Raw genomic sequence first — 25,460 nt, 5'->3', positions numbered from 1 at the left:
AACTACATTTTTATGCATAATAATAATAATAATTATAATAATAATAAACATGTCAGCAATGCGGGCATTATGCCCACTACTTGCCTTTAGAATAAATGATACTTGTTTTTTTTTTTTTTTTTTTGTTTTTCTTCTTTCATTTCATAATTTACATTTGTTTACTGATCTACTCATCGGCTCTCTCAATATGCATGCATACAGATACATATGTATGTATATGTGTGGTACGGTATGTATATAGCTGTTGTTGTGTGTGTGTGTTTGTTCTAAACTAGGACTTACTTGCTAGGTTTTTACCTCTTATTTCGCGTAATAATTAATTGTGTTGCTTTCTGTTTTCATATATAATTGTAATCACAAATAGTTTTGGAATATGCTCTTTCTCTCTCCCTCGCTCTATCTGTCTCTCGCGTTCTATCGTTTGCTCACTCTCGCACACAAAGTAACAGAAAAAAAAAGTTGTCATTAAAAAGAAGCGTCGAAGCTTAAATGTATTCTTCTTCTTCTTAAAACGCTCTTCATCATTATCATCATCATCATACACACACAATCTCGATTTAAAAACGTTTCGTCAACTGGACCTTAAAACAAAACAGAACAGAAAATAAGCAAACGTAGCAACTATCTCGACATACTCTATTGTTAGTTGTTGTTTTTGTTTTTTTGTTTTTTCTTCATATTTGATTTTATTTTATTCTTGTTTTTCATACGTGCAAAAAGAGCCTTAGGCAATATTATGACCCATATTTCTCCTTGTTGTTGTTATTCTTCATGTTGTTGTTGTTGTTGTTGTTGCGACCCTTCATCGTGTTTTACGTGTCTCGCGATATTCTTTCTTTGCTTAAATAACAAACTGGGCAATTTAAAAACACGTCAACTGTTGTATTATGTATAATGTATGTATGTATGTATGTACTGTGCATGCTTTTCAATGCTTACAATCTACGTTGTTGTTGTTGACTTATATATACATCATATATGTCTACAAATATATATATGTATATGTATATAGTATGTAGCAAAGTACCTCATAACAAAGTGTGCAGCTCCATATAATATATGTATATACCATATGTATGTATGTATGTGTATATTTACATTTACATTTAACATAGCTTTTTCTCCTGTTAACGCATTTTTAAGGCATTTTTACAATTTGGTATCTATGTGAATACACTTTGTATGCATGTATGTGTTTGTATGTATGTATGTATATTTAATTTTGCAAAATGTTGAACGCGTTGTCTTTCTCTTATCCTTTGCTTTTGCTATCTCCCTTTCTCCCTCACTCTCTTCTCGATCTGTACACAAAATTTTGGGCGGTGGCAACTTTTGTAATTATATGTAATTAATTAATAATCATAATAGAAAAAAAATGATGAGCTTACATCCGATGCTTATCAAAAATTATCGACTATAAGTTAACTGCTTATTACCTAATAATAGTGCGAGCCTTACATTTAGCTCCCTATTGCTACGATTTTCTTTTCTTTCTTCTTTCTTTTTTTTTGTTATGTGTTATGCGTTTATAAATAGCAATCGTATTAATTACAGTTGAAATAATCAATAAAAATTAACATTATGTACTTTGTCTTGATATTTTGAGACAAATGAAAACGTTTTTTAAATATGATTTTGTTTTTCTCTTTCCAGCGCTATCACAAAATGAAATACTAAGTAAATTATGTAATGTTTGTATTTACAGTTATTGGCAAACAAAATATGTATATATGCATATATAGTATAAGTTTAAAAAAGGGTTTTCTTTTTTTACGTACATACTTAAAACTTAAAGAAAAACAAGAATTTGTATGAATTAGTCATCGATTGATTTAGTTATCGATCAATAAATTCTATGATTCTTATTTTGACTATTGCTTAAATGGTTGTTGCTTGTTTGTTGTTGTTGTTGGTGTTCTAGTTGTTGTTGTTGTTGTAGTTTGTTTCTACCACTATTTTTATTATGGTGTAGGCAATATCTTTTGTTATTGTTGTATGTCAATTGGAAGTTTATAAAAAAAGGAGAGTTATACAATATCGCGATGTTCTTTCATCTTCTGTCTATATAGTATGTGTTGTTGTTTGTGAAGCACGCATACATACATAGTACATATATATTTGGCGTATATATGAAACGTGTGTATATATAGATGCGTATATGTCTGCCGGCGTTGGTGTGAGTGATTCGATATCCATATAAAAATATTTGTGTGTGTGTGTATAGGTGTGTGTGTGTGTGAATGTGTTCCCAATTCAAGCTCCTATAAGGAGCACATAATAAACTGACAATAGCGAACAACTTAGCGCAAGAATTGCTAGCCATAAAACACTATACATACATATTTTTTTTTCTTTTTCTTTGTTTATCGTATATTGTATATAGTCTATATGCATTTGATAGTTTTGATAGTCTCAATACATTATATATATTTATTTTTTTTTTATTTATTATTTTGTGTCGTTTTGCATGTCTCTTGTTTTTAGAATGATATTTGTTTTGTTTTATCTTTTTATCTTAAAGTTAGGTACAAAAAAATATTAAAAATAATAATAAATATACTCTATATAAACCATCTCTGCATCATTGAAATTTGTTTTGTTTGTGTTTTTTTTTTGTTTGATTTTTTAAACGTGTAGGTAAAATTGCATACAGTACAGACGCATCAAATAAAATAGAGTGTATATACATCCAGATACTATCATTATCATTATCAATATTATTATTATTAGTATTATCATATATATATGTATATATATAATGTATTCTAAGTTTTTTCCCTTTTTTTGTTTTTAATTTGTGTTTGGTTTAGTTAATATTATTCTCGACTTTTTTCTTGTTTTTTTCTTTTTCTTTTTCTTTTTTGTTTTTGTTTCTTTTTAATTCGCAGCATCTTCAGCATTGCTCTTTAAGTTTCCTTTCTTTTGTTTTTGTGTACTTGTGTCTTGAAAAACCATAATTTTAACGTTTTACGTTTAATATTTCTAGTTCTTGCTATTTCCGTATGCTGTGTGTGTTGGTGTGTGTGTGTGTGTGACCTAACCGATTGCACTAAATATTGATAAATATGATTTAAAATAATAGTGATAATCAATATGGTGTAATTATCATAATCAAAATCGTTTCAGTTGCTGTATGAGCTTTGTTCAAATCCTTCCTAAACTTATCAAGTGCCACATTATGTTCTATACGTATATATATATATAGTTCTATATATGAAAACTCGTGAAAATAATCCTTTCCTGCATGACGTAAATATATGTGTAAGTAAAGTGATGATAACACAATCAGAGGATCAGTTTGTAAAAAAAAAAAAAAAAAAAAACAATAAAATAAACTACACAAAAGTTGAAATTGAAATGAACTAAAGCGATATAGTATGTATGTATGTATGTGTAGTAGTATAATAGTTAGTTGATAGCCGAACCTAAGCATAATTCTATACATAAGAAAATTATTTATAAAGTTGTAACACACAATATTCTTGTTGACTTCGTTCTCTGTCTAAATCGAAGAAGCAACATTCAATGCGAAAATGCGCCGTGAATCAAAAGTAATGCGGCGATTTCGACGCTGACGCTGATGATGATGACGACGACGATGGTTGCTGCTGTTGATGTTGCTCCGTTGTTGGCTGGCCATTGCAACGAAAGTGAACGTTGCTGTTGCTGCTTTGTTTGTTGTTGTTGTCATTGCCGGCGCCGGCAATGGTGTTGTTGCACTAAAGCCGCTCCACAAACTTGGTCAGCTGATCTGAGGCATCGGGCAGCACGCCGCCAGCATTGCCGACAACATTGCCAACAGCATTAACGCCAACACCGACGCCAACTCCAACTCCGACACCGACTCCCACACCGACACCGCCAACGCCCACATCCTGGGGCACACCCGGCAGCGGTGACTGATGGTGCATCCCATGACCGTGCATCGGATCGTGTGGCGCTTGCGGCGCCGGCGATTGGCTGCTCATCACATGGTGAGGCGAGGGCTGGGCACGTGGCGATGCCGAGGGACCGCGAGGCGAGGGCGCTGAGCGTGGCGATGGCGTCGGTTGCGGTGAACGGATCGGTGGCGATGAGCGCGCCTGCTGCGATTGCATCAATTGCTGTTGCAGCGTATGCGGCGTCGGTGGACCCATCACCGATGCGGTGTTGCCACCGCCAATGCCACCGCCGCCTCCTGGTGTCGTATTCGGCATGCCGCCACCGCCGCCTGCCACAACCTGCATGATTTGTTGCTGCTGCTGTTGCAGTGGCTGCTGCTGTTGTTGTTGCTGTTGCATGCCCGGCTGCATCACGCCCATCTGTTGCTGGGATCCCTGCTTGACGCCCCCGCCACCGCCGCCCTGTTGCTGCTGCTGCAGCATATTCGGCACCGTCGTATTCGCTAACGAGTATTGCTCAGAGCCGGGACCCGCAACGCCGCCGCCCCCGCTGCCGCCAACATTGGCCCCAGACACTGGGACACCAGCAACAGGTCCGGCATTGCCCGGATTAAAGTTGCCAGCTGCCCCGCCGCCCGGAAATTGTTGTTGACCAGCGCCACCGATGTGTGGACCGCGTTGGCGTTGAGGATATGGTGGTGGGTATTGATTCAATGGCATGTAGCGCATCTTGTTCCAGTTTTGGTTAGCACCCTGTGTGTGTGAAAGAAAGAGACGAGAGATGAGAGATTGAGATCGCATCAGAAAGAAGGAGACAAATATATATACAATGAACTTTTGATACAAATCATTCTTTTCTTGATTCAGGAAGGGATTGATTGATTGAGGAAGGGTATTCCACTTAAATCTTCTTCTTTTGGCTGTACAAACACTGCATAATTGATATTAAGAGAGATCGATCGCATTAGAAAGAAAGAGACAAATATATATGCATATATATATGCACTCTTGATACAATTTTCTCAACTGTGAAATCATTCTTTTCTTGATTGATTGAGGAAGAGTATTCACTTCAATCTTCTTCTTTTGGCTGTTGAAAACACTGGATAATTGATATTAAGAGTGATCGATCGTATCAGAAAGAGACAAATATATATATGAACATTTCTCACAACTGTAAACAAATTATTCTTTTCTTGATTGATTGAGGAAGGGTATTCCACTTAAATCTTCTTCTTTTGGATGTAACAAACACTGCATAATTGATATTAAGAGAGATCGATCGTGTCAGAAAGAAAGAGACACAACAACAAATTCTTCTTTTCTTGATTGAGGTAGGGAATAAAGCAATCATCTTCTTTTGGCTGTAACAAATACTGGATAATGGATATTAAGAGATCGATCGATCGATCGCATCAGAAAGAATGAGACAAATATATATACAATGAACTTTTGATACAAATCATTCTTTTCTTGATTCAGGAAGGGATTGATTGATTGAGGAAGGGTATTCCACTTAAATCTTCTTTTGGCTGTAACAAGCACTGTATAATTAATATTAAGAGAGATCGATCGTGTCAGAAAGAAAGAGACACAACAACAAATTCTTCTTTTCTTGATTGAGATAGGGAATAACGCAATCTTCTTCTTTTGGCTGTAACAAACATTGGATGTAACATTAATGGGCATTAACTTTTATCATATTTTCTAAATTTCATCAAATACAATTGCAAATTTTGAGCGAACTTTGTTTGCAATCAACATATTAAATAAAATAATCGATCCATCGAATCAGAAAGAAAGAGACAAACAAACTTCTTGTGGTACATTTCTCACAACTGCTAACAAATCATTCTTTTCTTGATTGAGGAAGGGTATTCACTTAAATCTTCTTTTGGCTGTAACAAACACTGAATAATGGATATTAAGAGAGATCGATATACGATGGATCAGAAAGACAGGGACAAAGACACTTCTTTTGGTACATTTCTGAAAACAACAAATTCTTCTTTTCTTGATTGAGGTAGGGAATAAAGCAATCTTTTTCTTCTGGCTGTAACAAATACTATAAAATTGATATTAAGAGAAATTGATCGTATTAGAAAGGAGACAAATATATATATGCACTTCTGGTACATTTCTCACAACAACAACAAATTCATCGTTTCTTGACATAATACAATGGAGCAATCTTGTTTTGGCTGTAACAAACACTGGATACAATATTAATGAGCATTCACTTTTATAATTTGTTTCAATTTAATCAAACACTAACTTTGAGAGAAGCACGTTTGAAAGCAATATGGTTTCGAACTCTATTTATTAACATAAATTTTTTATTTGAAACTGTTCCTAACTGGCATCAATAAATGCGAATTATTATTGTGGGGGGTCAAAAACAGTTTAAACATAACACAATAGAAACAACGAAAGAAACATAAACTCGTTAAAATTTTGTTTTGTTTTGGATTTTGTCATCTTGGCTAAACTACTCAGAAAACAAGAAATACAATCAATCCTCTAAAAAGATTGCCGCCGTCTCCGCCTTTGCATCTGCATCCGCATCTGTTCATTGGGGGGTTCATTGAAAGTGCTTTCGATTTGAACTTACCATGTTGCCTTGCGTTGTTACACCGGGCGGCAGATTTGGAATCATCATCGCTGCATTCTGCATGTTCGCCATGCGCTGATGCGGTGGTCCCTGCTGTTGCTGCTGTTGTGTCGCTTGCATCAGGTTCACCTGCTGCTGCTGTTGCTGTTGGCCGGGTCCCATTTGCTGTCCGGGACCGACGGGACCTCCAGGACCAGGACCCTGTTGCTGCTGTTGGTTCATCATGTGCTGCATTTGCTGCTGTTGCATAACTTGCTGTTGTTGTTGCTGTTGCTGCTGTTGTTGTTGCTGCTGCTGTTGTTGCTGCTGCTGCTGTTGCGCCGTTTGGGGTCCATTGCCGGACTGAATCGATCCGCCGCCAGCTCCGCCGGCCGCAGCATTGATTTGACTTTGCTGCCGCTGCTTAATGATGGCCGCCATTATCTGTGGATTCTGCTTGAGAATGCTGAGTATGTGCTGGTTGCTCTCGTTGGTCGGATTGTTCTTGATCTTCTGCATGATCTGGGCCAGCGTCTGTGTGTTCAGCGGCGGTCCATTCACCATATTCGGTCCGCCACCCGAGCCACCGGCACCGACCGGGCCACCTTGAGCGCCCGGCGGTCGAACACCGCCACCGCCGCCAGCTGCTGCGCCCATGGGCGCACCCATGCCGATGCCATGCGGTGCACCACCGCCTCCGCCACCGCCGCCCATGCCAACGCCAGCGCCCAGAACAGGCATTTGTCCGGCACCAACGCCGCCGACGCCAACGCCGACACCGAGGCCAACGCCAACACCCATCTGATTGGGCGGCATGCCCATCATCTGTTGTTGTTGTTGTTGCTGCTGCTGTTGCTGGAGGTTCTGTTGCATCAGTTGTTGGTTCGACTGTCGCATGCCGCCCGGCTGCTGGTTGGGCGCATTGTTCGCATACCGCTGCTGCCCGGCACCGCCAACATTAACGCCGCCGCCCCACTGCTCCATGGGCAGCAGATTGTTGGCGTTGAGCACATTGTTGCAGTTGGCCCCACCGGAGAGTGGGCCACCAGCTCCTGGTCCGCCCACGCCGACATTGCCGGCCAGCTGATTGACGCCCACATTGCCGACCATGCCGCCCATCGGGCCCTGGTTGGGCCCGACACCGACACCGACGCCGCCGACTCCGACACCGACGCCCATCGATCGTTGCATCACTGGCGGCGCCATTGGGACGCCTTTGCCAAAGCTGTGCGGCACCTGCTGCCGTGCCGCCTCCTCCTGCACCTGTTTGACCACCTGCAGCACATTCGGCGACGGCGAGTGACCGCTGCCCGGCTTCATCCCAATGCCCGGCTGATGCGGTGGATGCGGCGATGCCATGCCGCCCATCCCACCTGCAGCCGAGACCGGTGACGGCACCGGGACTGTCGATGGACTCATATCGCCCGCACTCGCTGGCATTATGGCCGCCTGGCCAGGTATCACCTGTTGGGTAACCACCGGGCCACCGGCTCCCGACATCCCAACCACTGGCACTCCGACTCCGACCCCGACGCCGCCGACTCCGACGCCGCCGGCTGTTACCACGGGCCCGCTCACAGCTGGGCCAGGCAGTGCCGCTGGCGCAGCAGTTCTGGACATGAGGGCCACGCGTCTGCGCAGCAATTGTTGCTGTTGTAATCTGGGGGGAAGGAGGAAAAAATGAATTTGAGTTTGATGGGTTAAGTACAGCGTTAAATAAAGTGCAGTTGTGTGCGATCGACGAGTGTGGTATACCCGCTACCTATTTTCAATAAAACCATATTCGAAAAATATACCGAATTTATATAATAAAAAAAAAAAAAAAAAACTGAAATATACCAAATGTACTTATTTGGTATATCGGTATGCGTGTAGTATTCCATTTTCAATACACATGCTAAGAATATACTGAATTTGTGTACCGAAAAAATACTGAAATATACAAAAATACTGAAATGTGCCGGAAATATACTTGACATATCAGTATAGTACTACATTCAAAATATGTACTGAATATATACCGAATTTATATGCCGAAAAATACTGAAATATACCAAAGGTTGTGTTTGGTATATTGAACTATACCGAAAATTACTGAAATGTACCAGAAATATACTTGACATATCGGTATAGTACTACATTCATAATATATATACCGAATTTATATACAAAAAATACTGAAATATACCAAAGGATACGTTTTGGTATATGGGTTTTGTACTACATTCAAAATATACCTATTCGAAAGATACCGAACTTACATATCGATAAAATACTAAAATAGAAGGCTATGCTTGGTATATCGGCTTAGAATTATATTTTGAAATATACCATAGGGTACAAAATATACCAGCTCGTCAGTCCCATTACAGTAGGTTTTTTTTTTTGCCATACAAAAGTATTTCTTAAAAAACTTCTAAAAATTGTATAGGATTCGCAATTTAATTGCAGGAATTATAAATTCTGTAGTTATTATATTTCTTAAAAAACTTCTACAAATTGTATAGGATTCGCAATTTAATTGCAGGAATTATAAATTCTGTAGTTATTATATTGCATATACCAAAAATGTTGCTACACAATTACGCCTACTAATCTGAACAAATCTTGATTTAGGTGCAAACAAGTGTCGAAAAACATTTTTAATGTATTTCTTATAGTCTCAAAGCTTCAATGTTTTATACGGACATACAGACGGACAAGGCTATATCGCATTGGGAGTTTATGCTGATCAAGAATATAGATACTTTAAGAAATTGGAGATGACTCTTTCGGCCTTCAATACTATGAGTAGCGGGTATAATGCGAGAGGATAACTCTCGTAATCGTAACTCTTAACTATACTCTCAGTACTTACTTTTGTTGGAGTTGCTGCTGCTTCAGCTTGTGCTTGATATTCGGACAGAAGGGTACTGGACACTTTTGCTCCTGACAATGCTTGGCATGATAGCAGCAGAGAGCGATGAGTTGCTTGCAGATGGGGCAACCGCCATTTGTCTTTCGCTTGCAGTTCTTCGTGTGCTGGACGACGCGCTTCATCTTCTGGCACGAGGGCAGACGGCAGTTGGCATCGCGACACTGGCACGCATGGACCAATGATTGAATGCAACGCTGGATGGATTGTTTTCTAGCCTCCTGTGGATTGGCTTGCTTGAGATCGGCCGGTGCTGAGCCATCATCCAGATCGAAGCCAAGTTTCTCCATCTTGTGCGGATGGCCAACCTTCTCCTTGCACACGGTGCACAAATCGAAATCCTAAAGGAAAAAGAGAGTATGAAAAGTGTGAGTGATGAAGAATGGTGTTTTCGAAAAGAAGAATAAAACTTACATCACAGACTGTGCAGTGATAACGCGTTTCGACAGCCGTCTTGCAGTTGTTGCACGTGTACACAAACTTGTCTTGGCCTTGATTGTGCAGCTCGTACAACATGGACAGCGTGGAGAATTGGGCACGTCGCAGCGATGAGAACTCGTAGTGCTTGTCGCGCGCCAGTGTGAGGAACGCATCACGACCATCCATCAGATCACAGGTTAACAGCGGATCGGGATCTTGTATAGGCTGTGCATGGAAGGGGAAAGTTAAGTACATGATTCAATTTGCATCAGGTTTAATGAACTTACCGCAAGACTTGCAGCCGACTGTGCCGAGTGCAAGCGTATGACAAAGAACACTTCCTTGTGCTTCTCCATCGTTGCATAGATCTTGGCAGACAAATCATTGCCCGATTGATGCTCATTGGATTTTTTGCTATTCTTACGCTGAGCTGCCTTCGATTTGTTTGACTTCTTCGCCTTTTTCTGCCCCTTCTTCTTACCATCGCCACTCACCTCGTTATCCTCAATGGAAAAGAGCTGTAATAATATAACAGAAGATTCGAATGTATATGCACAATAAAGAAATCGTCGAATTAAATGTACTTACATTGGCAGCAGCAGCTGCTTCGGCGGCTTCAGCTTGTTTGCGTTTCTCCTCCTCCTCTTGGTCGAGTTCTTTGATGCTCTCCTCGAGCACATTGGGCCAAAAATCGCCCTCGAAATAAGGCAATTCGGCGGCGGAGCCAAGCTTATCCTCCATGGCCTGCTTCAGTATGTCCTTGTAGTCCTGAATGATACGCTCAATCATGCCCTTGTCGAGCATCTTCTTGTACCATTCCTGTAAGCGCTTCGGCTTTGGTATTTTCTGATCAGTCGGATGGCAGTGAAATATGTAATCGTCGCCCTCAGACGGCGGACACGCCCAAATGTGGGCCATCGTATAGCCCAGCTGCTTCACATAGTCCATGTAGCCGAGCAATATCTCATGATAGACAGCGGTACGATATTGTCGGGGTCGAAAGAAGTGCACCGAATCAAGATAGGCAATGTAGACACGTCGCGTATTCGGCGCCGGACACTCCGATCCGTATTCCTGCACATGCATGCCAAAGAAGCAGACATCGACGCCATCGACCTCCTCGAAGGCGAATAAAGCTTTGGCCCGATACGGAAACTCTTGCATCATTTCGCCGCCCTCAACGAAGCGACGTCGCATGCCCGGCTTCACCTCGACGCATTTGTCCGACGATGAGACGACACGGATGTGCACTTCCCCGGCGCCCGCTTCCTTTTTCTTGAGGAAATTGTTGACACGCGTCTCGATGTAGACGCCTAGTTTGGTGGTCGGCAAACGCTTGGCATTGAATTTGTTCTCCTTTCGCTTGGAGTTCTTCTTCTTCAGGCAATTATCACACACAAATCCGCCGGGCCAAATCGAATCCAGCCAGAGCACACAGATCTGATGCTGTTTGCGTCCGCACTCCTGGCAATCGACAAATGGCTCCAGCTCCAGATGATCGTTCTTCATCTCCTTGAATTGGTCCTTCTTGATTTGCCTGTGTTTGAATGAAAACATGAACATAACAATAATAATAATAGTTTGTGGATGTTGAATTCCTTTTTCATTTGTTCAACTTACGTTTGAGATTGCAGCGGATCATCGCCCAGGGTCACAGTGTCTCCCTGTATGTCATTAAAGCACTTCTGGCAGAACGTGTATCTATTTGATGCAACACCGTATTCCTTTAGACTGTTTGTTGTGTGATTTTCATGGGCAACAACAAGTTACGATTGCGATTGCGATGAGGCGATGACGATGACGATGAGATTTATTTTTGGGGGAGGCGATGACAATAGAACGAACAATTAACGATAAGCACAACACACGATTTACAAAATAATAAAAATTCAATTCAAAATATAAGCAGCAACAAACAAATGAATCAAAAAATAATAATCTCTGCTTGCTGTCTCATATGTATTCATCATCACACAATATAATTATGATTTGTGTTCGATTTCAAAATAACATACGCGACTAATGTATAAAATTACATTCTATTATACATCCAAAAGCTCTGATATTATTGTTTTTCAATATATTTTGTTAGTCATTATTATTAATAATAAATACATAAATAAATAAATGGCTTTGGCGAGGGAAAACTAAAATATTCTCAAAAAAAAAGTTCCTTAATTCTGTGCTGTTTTATACCCAGTCTTTAAACCATATTTAGAAGTCAGAGATAATTCACACTACAAAGTAATAAACTATACTTCTTCAACGAGATTTATACACATCATTAAAAATTCAATTTTGAACCCAAATGTAAGCTATGCTATTCTTCTTTGTACTTTCGATGTAGAGTTATTCATTTATGTAGGCAAGCAAGCAAGAAAAAGAAATCATAAAAATTAAAAATAGTTGACACTTGACATCAATTTAAATTATAAAACAACTGACAATAGCATTTGCACATATATGTATGTATGTATATATCCTTAAGGACAAACCCCAAACATTCACATTAGAGTGCATCCTAATTATATTCCTAATGGTAATCGCATTATTAATCAAACATCGAACAAACAGAAAAAAGCAAAAGGAACTAGGACAAATGGCGACTGTAGCACGAGTTGATTTGAGAAACATTTTTGGAAGTTTACTTAAGCGCCAAAAGCGAGTTCAGTGTTATAGAGTATATATAGTATACATTATTATATATGTATACGGTATATACAGTATATAGTAGTATATATCTTTGGTATATACGGTATATAGCAGTATATATCTATAGTATCTATAGAATATATTGAGTATATACTACTATGTATTTATAGTATATAAAGCACTTAGTAGTATAAATGTATCGTAGTACATACTGTATAACCCATATATTAATACTATTATATACCGTATATACTATACTCATATACTACTTTACACTGTATACTACTATCTATACTATAAATATACTGTATATAGTAGTATATATTCTATAGATATATACTACTACATACAAAATATACTATAGATATATACTACTATATACTGTATATACCGTATACATAGTGGTATATATCTATAGCATATTCAGTATATAGTAGTATACTACTATCTATACAATAAATACTGTATTTAGTAGTATAAATATATTGTATATATAGTATAAATACATAGTATATGCAGTATGTTTAGTATATAGTATCAATACATAGTATATACAGTATATTTAGTATATAGCAGTATATATCTATAGTATATGCAGTATATAGTGGTATATATCTATAGCACATATAGTATATTCAGAATGTAGTAGTATAAATACATAGTATATACAGTATATTCAGTATATAGTAGTATACAATTTGGGTACACTTAAAAAAAAGAATGTATTGCATGAAGAGTAGTACATATGTTGACGAAAGTCGCAACAACTCACCTATTTTGATAGCTGTAATACTTGGCGTCGCGTGGAATCGTGCACAGTTGTTTGCCGTAGCAGCACAACACTTGGGGATTGAATGTGTACTTGCGTCCACAGCAGTATCCCAGCGCCTGCATAACGGGATCGATCTCAGCCTCAAACACCTCCGATAGCTAAAGATAAAGAAAATGAATGAAATAATTCAATTCGAGATCAGAGATATATTTAATGACGGTGACGGATGATGAAACTCACCTTGGTGCAGTAGCGATAGACTCGCGATGTTTTGCGATTGTATAGCCAGGCATTGTCGAACATTAGCCATACATCGTCGACGTATTCCCAGGGATCACTGTACTTGCCAGTGAGAATGTTGTTTCGTATGGTGCCCAGATCCATGGGCTTCTTCACAATATCAACGTAATCGGGTATGCCCAACGCTTGTGGATCGACTGGGTAACGAAATGGCCCTGACTCCGGCTCCTGGCGATACAGTTTGTCCAGCGTTGGCAACAGCGCTGAGCGCAACTCCTCTGGATTGAATTCTGCAAATGATTTCGAACATTTTAGAATACTTTTTGTTTATTATCATATCGATTGAAGAACAACTTACGGCATTTCTTCTTCTTGTCACCGGCATTAGGCGCAAGTGGCTCGGGCACAAGTGGCTTCGTCTCCGATTTGATCTTGATGTCCGTCGCACTGCCCGCAGCATTCACATAGATGGCACCATTCATATCATCCTTGCCACTGCCATCGACAATTGGAGCACCATCGGGCCCATGGGCGACACCGCTGCCGCCACGTCCGGCGCCCGATTCATCGACATCCATCGGTTCGGTCTTGATCTTGACATCACCATCCTCGCCGTCCTCGGACTTGATGTCCATCTTAAGCATGTTGGTGCCATCGTTATTCACATTCTTGCCCTTGCCACCGGTGGAGCAATCCATTTGCGAGCTATCGCCGTTGCCGCCACAACTGTCGTCCATGAACTCCTTCTTGATCTCATCCTCCTGCTTGATCGAGTCCAGTTTACCCTTCGACGACATCCCACCGCCGCCATTGCTGCCATTCGTATTATCATTGCCCGCACCGGGCGATGGCGATGGCGTATCGTTGTCATTGTCACGCGCTGCGGCCTCCAGTGCCGCCATCTGTGATGACAAACTGCTTGAGGTGCTCATCATCATGCGACTGGGCGGAGGTGCTGCTGCTGCTGCTGCTGTGGCTGCTGTCGTTGCCGTCGTTGTTGTTGTCGTGCTGCTGCTGCTGCTGTTCTCGCTGTTGCTGTTGTTGCTACCGCTGCCGCTGCCACTGCTGCGTGCCATCAACAACAACGTGCTGCTGGCGGATGGCGTTGAATTGCTGTTGCCGTTGCCATTGCCATTGCCGCCGCTGCCATTGCCACTGGATGCAATCGATGTGGATGTGGGTGTTGCTACCGAGGATGAGGCACAGCTGAGCGGCGTTGTCACTGCCGTTGTGGTCATTGTTGTGATTGCCGCCGCTGCCGTGCTGCTGCTGTTGCTGCTGCTGCTAGTCGTACTGCTGCTGCTGCTGCTACTGTTGCTGTTGCTGGCCGATGTTGCCGCCGCCGCCGTCGCCGCTGCTCCAGCACCTGATGCTGCACCAGACGCTGTCGGTGTGCTGCTGCTGGCCACAGCTGGCGGCACTGGAGAGCCGGCGATGTAAGGCGGTGTCGTGGCTCGATTGCTCAGCGGATGCATCAGGCTGCTGCTAACCGATGGCGGATTGTTGTTCGAAGGCGTGCCGATTGGTCCATTCGACATGAAACTGGGCGATGGACTTGGCGCTGCAACAACGCCACCGCTGACAGCACCTCCTCCTCCAGCTGCACCGCCGCCAGCATTCAATGCATCCAAACTGGTTGGTGTCGGCGGCATATTGTTGAGCACATTCACCGCCGATTGTTGCTGTGTCTTCTGTTGCATTGGCGAGCTAAACGCATTCGTTTGTTGTTGTTGCTGCTGCTGCTGCTGCTGTTGATTGGGCACTGACGATGCATTGCTGTTGAAGGGCGACTGAGGCATCAACATTGCTGCTGCCGCATTCTGTTGCTGTTGATGCAGCAATCGTTGCTTCATTATCTCGCTCAGTTGCTGCTGACTCTGCGCTCCGCTTCCGCCGTTCGCATTGATGAACTGTTGCTGCTGACTGGGCACCGGACTTGTCAGCACACCGCCAGCAGCCGTTTGCATGTTCTGCTGCGCATTGAATGGCGACAACACCGGATTAGCAACCATGTTGCCACCGGGACTGGGTCCGGGCGGGCCAACGAGCATGCCGCCCTGTTGGCCAGGCTGTGGCTGCTGTTGTTGCTGTTGCGGGAACTGCATGCGTTGCTGCTGTTGCTGCTGTATCGCCAGCATGTTGCCGCCGGGCGAATGGCTGCGCATGCTTGCGGTCACAGCAACCATATTGGATTGCTGATTCGAACAGTTGCCCATGCCCGGTGCCTGTGGACGCAACTGTTGCTGTTGCTGCTGTTGTTGCTGCTGCTGCTGTAGCATGCCAGTTGGTCCAATCGGACTGATAATGGGACGAACGCCGCTGCCTTGAAGTGCCTGCTGCTGCTGGAGTGGATTGTTGGGCAGTGAGGTGGCATTGACAACATTCACATTGCCACTGGGTCCATTTGGACCACTGCCTCCCCCTCCACCGCCGCCCTGTTGCATCTGCAACATCTGCTGTTGATGCTGCTCCTTGCGCTTGAGACGTTTCTCCTCGAGCTCCTTTTGGATTTTATAGATCTTCTCGGCCAACAGGTGATAGTACTCGGATCGTGACTTGGCCATCTCGTACATATCCTTCTCGACCTTCTCGGCGTACGAGACGAGATTGTGCATCCGCTTGTCCTGCATCGTTGTCGGATCCGAGGTGGGGAAGATGGCCTGCACCAGTTTGTGGACCAAATGATTGCGCAGATCTGCCGTCACCGATTCTCGCCAGTCTTTCTCATTGTCCCCAGCCGGACCACCCGCTCCCGCTCCACCAGCTGTGCTCCCGCCTCCACCTCCGCCTCCGCTTCCAGCGCTGCCTCCGCCCGTCACACTCGATACGGACGTGGCACCCGTTGTGTCGGCCGGCATCAGCACACTGCCAGCTGGGCCGCCGGCATTGTTGCCACCCGCTCCACCACCGCCGCCACCGCCGGGTGGTGCTCCACCACCTGAGACGGCATTGCCATGGGCTGCCGCTGCTTGCGCTTGCGCCTGCAGCAACTTAATCTTTGCCAGCTGATCGGCTTGACCAACCAGTTGTTGTTGTTGCTGTTGCTGCTGTTGTTTGTCATTGTTGCCGCCGCCAACGAAATTGGCATTGGAATTGAAGCCACCAACATTGACCGACAGTGGCGCTGGAATGTTACCCAATTGTTGTTGCTGTTGCTGCTGTTGTTGTTGCTGTTGCGCATTCGCTTGCTGTTCAACCATGTTGGGAATGGCGCGTCTGCGTCCACCGGGCGCAACTGTGTTGCATCCCTGCAGCATCATCTGTTGTCCAGCCTGTTGAGTGGCCTGTTGCTGCTGCTGCTGTTGCTGTTGCAGACTGTTCACTTCGTTCGCCACCGGCAACACATTCTGCTGTCCGGCTGGCATCGGTCCGCCGGGTCCGCCGCCGCCAAACACACGCACCGCTGGTCCGCCGCCTGGCATTCGGATGCCAGCTGGCACTCCAAGCATTCCAGCCGGCACCGTGGGACCAATGCCCTCAAAGCGACGCAGTTCCTGTTGCTGCAACTGTTGTTGCTGCTGCTGATGTTGCTGCTGCTGTTGACCCAATTGCTGTGCCATATCTGCATTGCTCTTGGCCACATTTCCTGCACCACCAGCAGCGGACTGTTGCTGCTGTTGTTGTTGCTGTTGCTGTGGCAACACAATTGCCGTATTCTGTGCACCGCCAGCGTTCTGTGGCACCGCTTTGCCATCGACGACACCAACGCCGCCAACACCGGACGGATTTTGCTGCACCTGTTGCTGCTGTTGTCCTTGTTGTTGCTGCTGCTGCTGTTGTTGTTGCTGCTGCTGCTGCTGTTGGAGCGGCGTCGAGCCAGCCGCTCCGGTTGGGGTGCCACCACTCGCATTCTGGAACAGCGAATGATTCTGGCGGAACGGTAGACAGATGATGCAATCGGTGCGTGTACACGATTTGTAATGCAACAGTATTTGACGCGATGAGGTGCAGTGTTGCATGCTGCAGTCCTTGCTCTGCTTGCATGTGGCCATGTGAGCGAGGACAGCTTTCATTGCCTTGCAATAGTTGACGCTGCAGACTTCGCGATTCGGATTGAGGTTCTCGCGTCGGTTGCACTTGTGTGCGTGCAGCAGCAACATCAGCTGCTGCTGTATCTGCTTCTTGCGCTCATCGGACATGCTTGGCGCCGAGGCAGCACCGCCTCCACCTCCGCCGCCCAATGCGTTTGGTACTCCTCCCGGTGGAACGCCCTGCTGCTGAGATGTGCCCGGCTGTTGCTGGCCTTGTTGCTGCTGCTGCTGTTGTTGCTGCTGTTGTTGTTGCTGTTGCTGCTGCTGTTGCTGGGGATGACCCAAGAGCTGAGGCTGCGGTGCACGTGGTCCTAATCCACCGGGCTGTTGCTGTTGGGGATTCATTTGTGCATTCGCTGCCGCCAACTGTTGCTGTTGCAGGCCACCAGGTGCTCCAGTTGGCGTTCCATCGGCACCCAAACTGGACATGGGCACCACGGTGCCAATGGGTCGATTGCCCTGCGGTGGCATGCTCGCACTCATGTTGGGCGCCACAACGGCGCCGCCTCCGCCACGTTGGGCCATCTGCTGGGTCAACAGCTGTTGCTGCTGTTGTGCATTGTTGCCGCCGGGCGCTCCGTAGTTGCCAACTCCGAAAGGCATGTTATTTAGTTGGCCTTTAACAAAACGTTATTGAAATAGAACACACAGTGAGTACAAATTGATAGTGGACACCCCATTGGTTGTATTTCAGTATTTTGTGGTAGTAATATACTAATAGTTTAACTTAATATATATTTATTCTTGTGATCATTGTGATTTTGAAATGTACTCATTATTTGACAAACTAAAACTCTTTCATTATGGGATCTCATTTTTTATTCGACACTCGATACTAGCAAATTTAGTATTTTGTGGCATTAATATACCAATTGAGCTCTAAACAATTGGTATATTGAATATACTCTTCGGTAGCATCTCGTTTATCATTGTGGTTTCTAAATTCACTAATTATTTGATTGCCAAATTTAGTTAAATCAAATCTAAACTGTCAATTCTTTTGCCTGTTATTCAATTTGACATTTGAAACTTGGAAATTTGGTATTTTATGGCATTAATATACCAATTGTTTACAGCTAATTGAATATACTCTTCGGTAGCATCTCGTTTATCATTGTGTTTTCTAAATTAACTAATTCTTTGACTGTAAAATTTAGTAAAATCAAATCTAAACTCACTTCTCTTGTTTGTTTTTCAATTTGACATTTGAAACTTAGAAATTTAGTATTTTGTGGCATTAATATACCAAATGTACTCTGGATTATCATTCTCATTTTCAAATTACACATTTTTTGACATGCACAATTTGTAGTCTCTCAATACGAGGGAATTTCGTGTTTTGTGGTTGTGATAGACCAACTTATTATTGGTGCTCCTCTCAATTGATTTAGTATTTTGTGGTAGTAATATACCAACTTATTATTTGACTTTAAATACAATAGGAGAATAGAACATCATAGCTATTTTGACTGACAAAATCAATGGCATAGTGTTTGTTTTATATAGATCTTTAGATTTTTCATACATAAATGTGACACAAGAAGAAGGAAGAACAAAAGATACGCACCTAGCTGCATATTTGGACTTTGCATGCGGGGACCACCGCTGGCGCCAACAACACCGCCGGGTCCGTTGCCGCCTGGACCGTTGCCACCGGCACCGGCGCCCATTAAATGGGGACCACGCAGCATATGCTGTTGTCCGACCATGCGACCCATCATCGGACCGTTCTGCATATGCATTCCCTGTTGATTAGGCACTGAACCGGTGACGGAACCGACACCGACACCCACACCCACCGCACCGGGCACGGCGTTCATCATGGATGCCGCGTTTGGTTGCTTCAATGTGTTGACCATGCCACCGGCACCACTCAAGCCGCCCATGCCGCCGCTGTTCGTGAGCACCATGTTGCCAAGATTGCCTTGTGAGATGGTGTTCATGCCTGTGCAAAAAAGATTGCAACCGAGAGAGAGAAAGGGAAATGTTGTCAAGTTTGTTGAGAAACGAATGAAATATGAACTTGAGGTTCAGTTCCAGAAGGAAGACTTACCCGGTATGGCATTCATGCCATTGTTACCATTATTCGAGATGGACATTGGCATCGAGTTGACCATGCCCATTTGTGTTGGCACCTGAATGCCGGCCGTGTTCGGCGATTGCAGATTGGGCGATTTGCTGCCCAATTGATTCATGCTGGGCACAACCATGCCACCGCCACCGCCGCCGGCTCCCTTGTTGCCCTGCTGCTGTTGTTGCTGTTGTTGCTGCTGCTGCTGCAGCAGATGCTGCAAGTGCTGATGGTGTTGCATTTGACGCAGTTGATTGCCAGCTGGGCCACCGCCACCGCCGTTGCCGCCACTGCCGTCATCACCACCGCCATTGCCGCTGCCGGCACCATTCATTTGCGGTGGCACCACAACGCCACCACCTCCTGGGCCACCCGGTCCCGGGCCGGGTCCCTGGGCAGGTGTTTTATTTGGTCCGCCAGCGCCGCCGGCGTTGGCTGCTGTCGTTGTGACAACGCCGCCAACTCCGCCACCGCCGGTGTTTAGCTGATCTGGCCAGCCGCTGTTGGAGGAAACCAGCTCATCGGGTAGATTTTCTTCCAAAAAGAATAGATCCGCTAAACGGAAAGGTAAAAGAAAAGAAAAGGTTAGTAAAATTTGGTATTTTTGTCTAGTATTTCGATATTAATAAGAACTAGTTATCGGTTGCATAGTTTCTCATGTTAATCGGTTTCGATATTTATAAGAATAAGTCCTCGATTGCATAGCTTCTCATGTTAATCGGTTTCGATATTAATAAGAATTAGTTATCGGTTGTACACCTCACTCATCAAAGTGACTCTACATTTGACATATTAGTCAATAATGCTAATTGGATGTCTTCTATATATATATTCTTTGTGCTGACTAAATCACTCTGTCAGTTTTAATTTTGACACAACATAGTTCAGGAGGACATCAAAATTCCGGAATCGAAATATTTAGCATTTGAGTGTAAGTAATCGAATGTAACGCTAATCGAAGAAGACACGAACCATATATATCCATAAAGGATAAAGGATTACTTACTTGTATCCATTTTGACCCGCTTCTGAGGTGGTTCGTCCAAGTGATCGGCCATCATATATAGATTTTGTTGCTTGCCTTGGCAGCAAAACGCGTCTTAGAGAATATATATAAAGTTTTTCTGTTCTTGTTGTTGTTGGAGTGGTTGCTGTTGTTGTTGTTGCCTGCGATGATAGCGATTGCTTGTTTTCTTTTTGTTTGTTGATTTGTTTTTTGCAAGACCGTAAAAAAAATGTGACAGAAAACAAAACTCGGATCGACGACGACAAATTCTTGAGTTGTGAGTTGAGTTTGACGAGGAGTATGAACAATAAATATGTTTCTTGATTGACAGTTTTCGCACGGATATCGTAGCTCCTTTGTACATATGTCCATGCATACATACATACATATATATGGGGATATATATATATACATACATATACATATATATACACACACATATGTTGTACATATACATATATATATAATACATACACTTATATATACATATACATACTCATATGCATATATATATAAAATCGCTCTATATATACGTTATCCTTAAGTGCTGCAGCTTCAAATGTTCTTGATCCACACTGGCTTGTTAAATTGTTCTACTAATGTTGTTGTTGTTTTTGTTGTTGTTGCGGGAGTTGTTGACAAACGTAACTCCTTTGTTATTGTTACTCCTTTTGCTTTTGTTGCTTTTGCTGCCGTCTGCCGCTGCGACGAAGTCGACGACGTCAGCGTCGTCAGCGTTATCGTCACCGCGACGTCCGCGAGCGCTCCAGCTGAGCACGTCCTCGCTGATTCCTCCTCCTCCGTTGGTTCGCCGTTGAGATCGTTGTTGTTGTTGTTGCTGTTCCTGTTGCTGCTTCCACTTCTGCTGGCGTCCCATGCACTTTCCAACAGTTCCACTTCCAGTTCCCGCCTTGGATATTTCTGCTGCTGCTCTTCTTCTTCCTGCTGCTCGTTAATGTTGTTGCTGCTGCTGTTGTTGCTGTTCTTGTTGTTGTTGTAGTGATTGTTGTTGTTTGTCTTACAGCAGCATGCGGACGAGTGCATTTTGTGTTTAAAATCTACAAAATCCACCAAATTGGCCGAATTTTGTTAAATCGGCCTTGGCTAGGATTTTTTGTAAATTTCTTGTTGTTCCTGTTCTTGTTGTTGTTGCTCTGTTCTCAGTGCAATTGAATGGACATCCGAAAAGAAGAAGAAGACACTGCCGCTGATTTTGTAGCTCTTGTTTCCCTAGCAACAAATGCGCGCAAATTTGAAATTGTTGCATTTGCTGCTGTCGTCGCAGTTCTTGTTGTTGTTGTTGTTGATTTGTTATTGCCGCAACATTTTTGAATTTAAATTATTTTGCATTTTTGTCCACTTTCAATTTCTGTTCATATTCGTTTTGGTTTACAGTTAGTTCTTGTTGTTGTTCTTCTTCTTCCTCTTCTTCTTGCTGTTATTCTTGTAAAGCGCATTCACATGTTGAAAATGTCTTTTATTTTTGTTGATGTTGCTGCTCGGTTGCTGTTGTTGCTGCTGTCGTCTTGTTTACTTTCGCTTTGTATTGAACATCGCACATAACTGTAAAAACATAACACAACAACAAAACAAAAAAAAAAGAATTAGAACAACACAACACAACGCATCACATTCGAATTCGAATTCGCAGCATCGCGCGATTTATAATTTTGCACGCACATAACTTTTTAACTCAACATCAAATTGAAATTGAAATACAAATATATATTTTTCAACAACAACATATTGCAAAATGCGTTTCATTATTTTTTGTTTTTGATTTTGTATTTTTCGTATTTTATCCGCATGCGGTGCGGTGCGGCTGTTGTTTCACTGCCTCAGCCGCTCTGCTGCTGTCTTAGCCGCCTGCTGACCGCGACCAACCGACCGACTGAATACAACTCGCTGCTATTTTCTCACTACATGTCTGTGTGTGAGTGTGTGCATGTGTGTGTGTGTGTTGCTCTCGTAGTATTCGCCAACTCGCTGAACGCGCGAGCTGAGCTCTGCTCTGCTGTGCTGTTTGTGCTTCGTATATTCGTATTCGCCTCGCATTCGTCTACGTGTTTCACTCTCTATGTGTCATGATTTTATATGCATGTGTGTGTGTGTGTTGGTGTGTGTGTGTGTGCACTTTTACTTGGCCAACACGCACGCAACACAAAATGTGCCAGAGCAGCGTGCGCCAAGTGCGCCACTTTTTAAATCGCGCGCAATTTTTTGTAAACAATGCCCCAAATTATTGGGGAAAAATAAATACTTGATTTATGCTTTGCATTCATTTCATTATCATCTGTCATTTACAGAAAAAATCAAAAGAAAAAAAAATGTCTATAAAAAATTTCTATTTATTTTTTTGCTTCCGCATCTGAAAAGGCGGCTCCATCACATCACACGCATATGTTGGAACAGTGGCGGTTGTTTTCAAGAGACGAGTGCGAGTGACGAGTAAACACACAGCAAAGAGCAGAGCATAGCACAGCACAGCACACAGCACAGTAAAGCACACACACACATGCACATACACTAGCAGACGACGTGCAGCTGAAGCTTTTCGAAAGCTTTTTCGCTTATAAGCGAAACGTCGCTGCCGCCGCTACGAATGCTTGCTTGTGCTTGTCGGCTGGCGAGTACATCGCAATACATACACACTATCACTCACTCACTCACACACACACGCATACGCAGACAAAAAAAAGCACACCTCGATACAATAGGCGCGCGCCCAGTGCACATGTACATATATAGCAACGCACACACACACATATATTCGTAAACGTTTATTCTCCGTCTCGCTTGAGACGCGCCGTCCGCACACACACACACACACGTAGCAGCAAAATGTAGCGAGACAATAATGTCAGCGAGTATACAGTGAGTAGAGAGACAGAGAGAGAGAGCGAGAGCGCACATAATAAACGTCGGTTTACTTTGGTATTGGTATTTTCACACTGGTGTGCGCATACACACAGCACAGGCAACTGACAACGAGTGCGAGCAGCATTGAAAAAAGAAAGAAAAACAGACGGCAGAAAATATATTCCTTTTTTTTTTGTGGCGCTGCTCGTCCGTTTTCTTCATCGTCGTATCAAAGTTTTCTATTGCAGAAATTTTTGTGTTGAACGCGTATTTAATATTTTTGACAGCGCTACAAAAATTTGTAAATTTTTTGCACAAAATACGAAATTCGACAAAATTGTGTAGAAAATTATAAAAAAAATTCGTACAATTTCCGCACTTGTTTTGTTTAATAAAAAAAAATTATTTTACAGCGCACTCAATTTTGTATTATTTGTTGTATTTTTATAAAATTTCGCATTTTTACCATATATTTTTCACATTTTTTTGTTATTTTAGATAATTTATAAAAAATTTTTTGCAACACTAAAACAAAAATTTTCAGTCCGCTTGTGTTGCAGCAGAAAGTCAACTGATTTCGCGAACGAGTAGCAACAGAACTAGAAAGAAAGACTGAAGCTGAAACGACCGCGACTCTGTGTTGTGTATTAGTGCCAGACGACGACAACGACAACGGCAACAACAGCGCGACCAGTAACGCCAGCCAGCCAGCCAGTGGCGACAGTGACGAGTAAGGGTACTCGACAGAGAGAATGAGAGCACACGCTCTCGCGCTCAGCGCTCAGATTCGCTCTCATTGAGAGACACGAAAAAGAGTGTCATGCTAAGCAATGGCTAACTGCGAAATTGGCTGATGAAATCGCTTACTACACACTGCTGACTTGGGAACTAGCACTACGCTATACACATTTGGCATACTTTGTATGGTGTTTGTGGCATATATTTTCTACTTATTCATATTTGCCTGGGAAAATACAAAATATTTTATACATTGTCAAATACAAACATATTTACACGTATGTTTAATTAAAATCGAGTTTTGTACATTAAACAAAAAAAAAAAAATTTTAAAGAAAAATTATATTTATTAATTTTTTGTAGTTATTATAAAATTCAAGAGATAGTAAAATAGAAAATAAAAGAATAGACAACAGAAAATCGCTTTGAAAATATGGAAACATGCATAAACATTTAATAAGCCATATTAAATTGCCGGTTAGTTGGAATTAACACATTTATGTGTATATCAAAACAGAGCGCAGTCACAAATTCCCACTAGGTATCGAAATTGGACATTTTAGGCGGCATGCGCCGTGAGTGTGTGTGCGTGAGTTTTGTATGTGTGCGTATGCCTGAGTGTAGGAGAGAATCGCAAGATAACAAAATAACGAGTGAATACATTGTGGTGTAGAGTGTGGCCAATGTGCATGTTTTTAGTCGTGGCGGCCACACTAAACGCTATGTGGTTTCATGAAAACCAAAATTCAGCGGAGTTTCTACCAGGATGTGGAACTATCGTTGTCCTTGTCTAGCAGCCGGCACTTGCAACTTAAATAACCGACGAAATAAATAAATATGCAATTGTCAATTTTTATCAATGATTTTTGTTTAGCCAGTTAAGTGTAATTTTATTGAATTTTTTGTTAAAGCTGTTGCGCGCTTTTGTTTGTTACACACTTTTGTACACACACATACACAATATTAACGAGCACATACAACTCACACATATGCACATGAACATTAAATTAATCGAGAGCACAGATAAAAAAGAGATGGCCGAATAACAACTATACACAATTCTGGCTAAATTGAAGGAGTGCGAGTGGGACAAATATAATGTAGCACTCTTTAACGAGACGCACCAACGAGTATCTTTCGCTGCTGGTTAGCCAGCCGCAGTAGCATGAAATTAATTTGCTTGTGAAAAAGCCAATGTGACGATTGACAAGCAAAATGTTTTACACTTTTATTATAATCCTCAAATTTATTGTTAACTTTTTGTGGTTTATTCTTTAGTTAAAAAT

The 25,460-nt window shown here is 42.7% G+C and overlaps 1 protein-coding gene across 2 annotated transcripts; it reads right to left on the bottom strand.

The window, feature by feature from the left end:
- Positions 1-1,759: 1,759 nt before the first annotated feature.
- On the bottom strand, positions 1,760-24,036 carry LOC117577892 (histone acetyltransferase p300). 2 transcript variants are annotated; one of them, XM_034262871.2, is made up of 14 exons: positions 23,903-24,036; positions 20,578-22,140; positions 19,554-20,126; positions 19,068-19,445; positions 13,828-18,117; positions 13,470-13,759; positions 13,230-13,387; positions 11,426-11,506; positions 10,394-11,342; positions 10,093-10,323; positions 9,800-10,030; positions 9,329-9,726; positions 6,493-8,131; positions 1,760-4,634 (listed from the first exon to the last, which is right to left on the bottom strand). In XM_034262871.2, exons 2-14 carry the CDS (start codon positions 20,630-20,632, stop codon positions 3,720-3,722), a joined length of 10,188 nt encoding a protein of 3,395 aa, XP_034118762.1. In that variant the 5' UTR covers positions 20,633-22,140; positions 23,903-24,036; the 3' UTR covers positions 1,760-3,719. The 2 variants fall into 2 exon arrangements, with proteins under 2 accessions (XP_034118762.1, XP_034118761.1); XM_034262870.2 differs by having other exon boundaries at positions 11,426-11,536; positions 23,903-24,035.
- Positions 24,037-25,460: the final 1,424 nt, after the last annotated feature.

The sequence above is a fragment of the Drosophila albomicans genome, chromosome X (genome assembly GCF_009650485.2).
Source record: "Drosophila albomicans strain 15112-1751.03 chromosome X, ASM965048v2, whole genome shotgun sequence".
NCBI classification, from domain to species: domain Eukaryota; kingdom Metazoa; phylum Arthropoda; class Insecta; order Diptera; family Drosophilidae; genus Drosophila; species Drosophila albomicans.
This window is presented reverse-complemented; position numbering and strand designations above follow the sequence as displayed.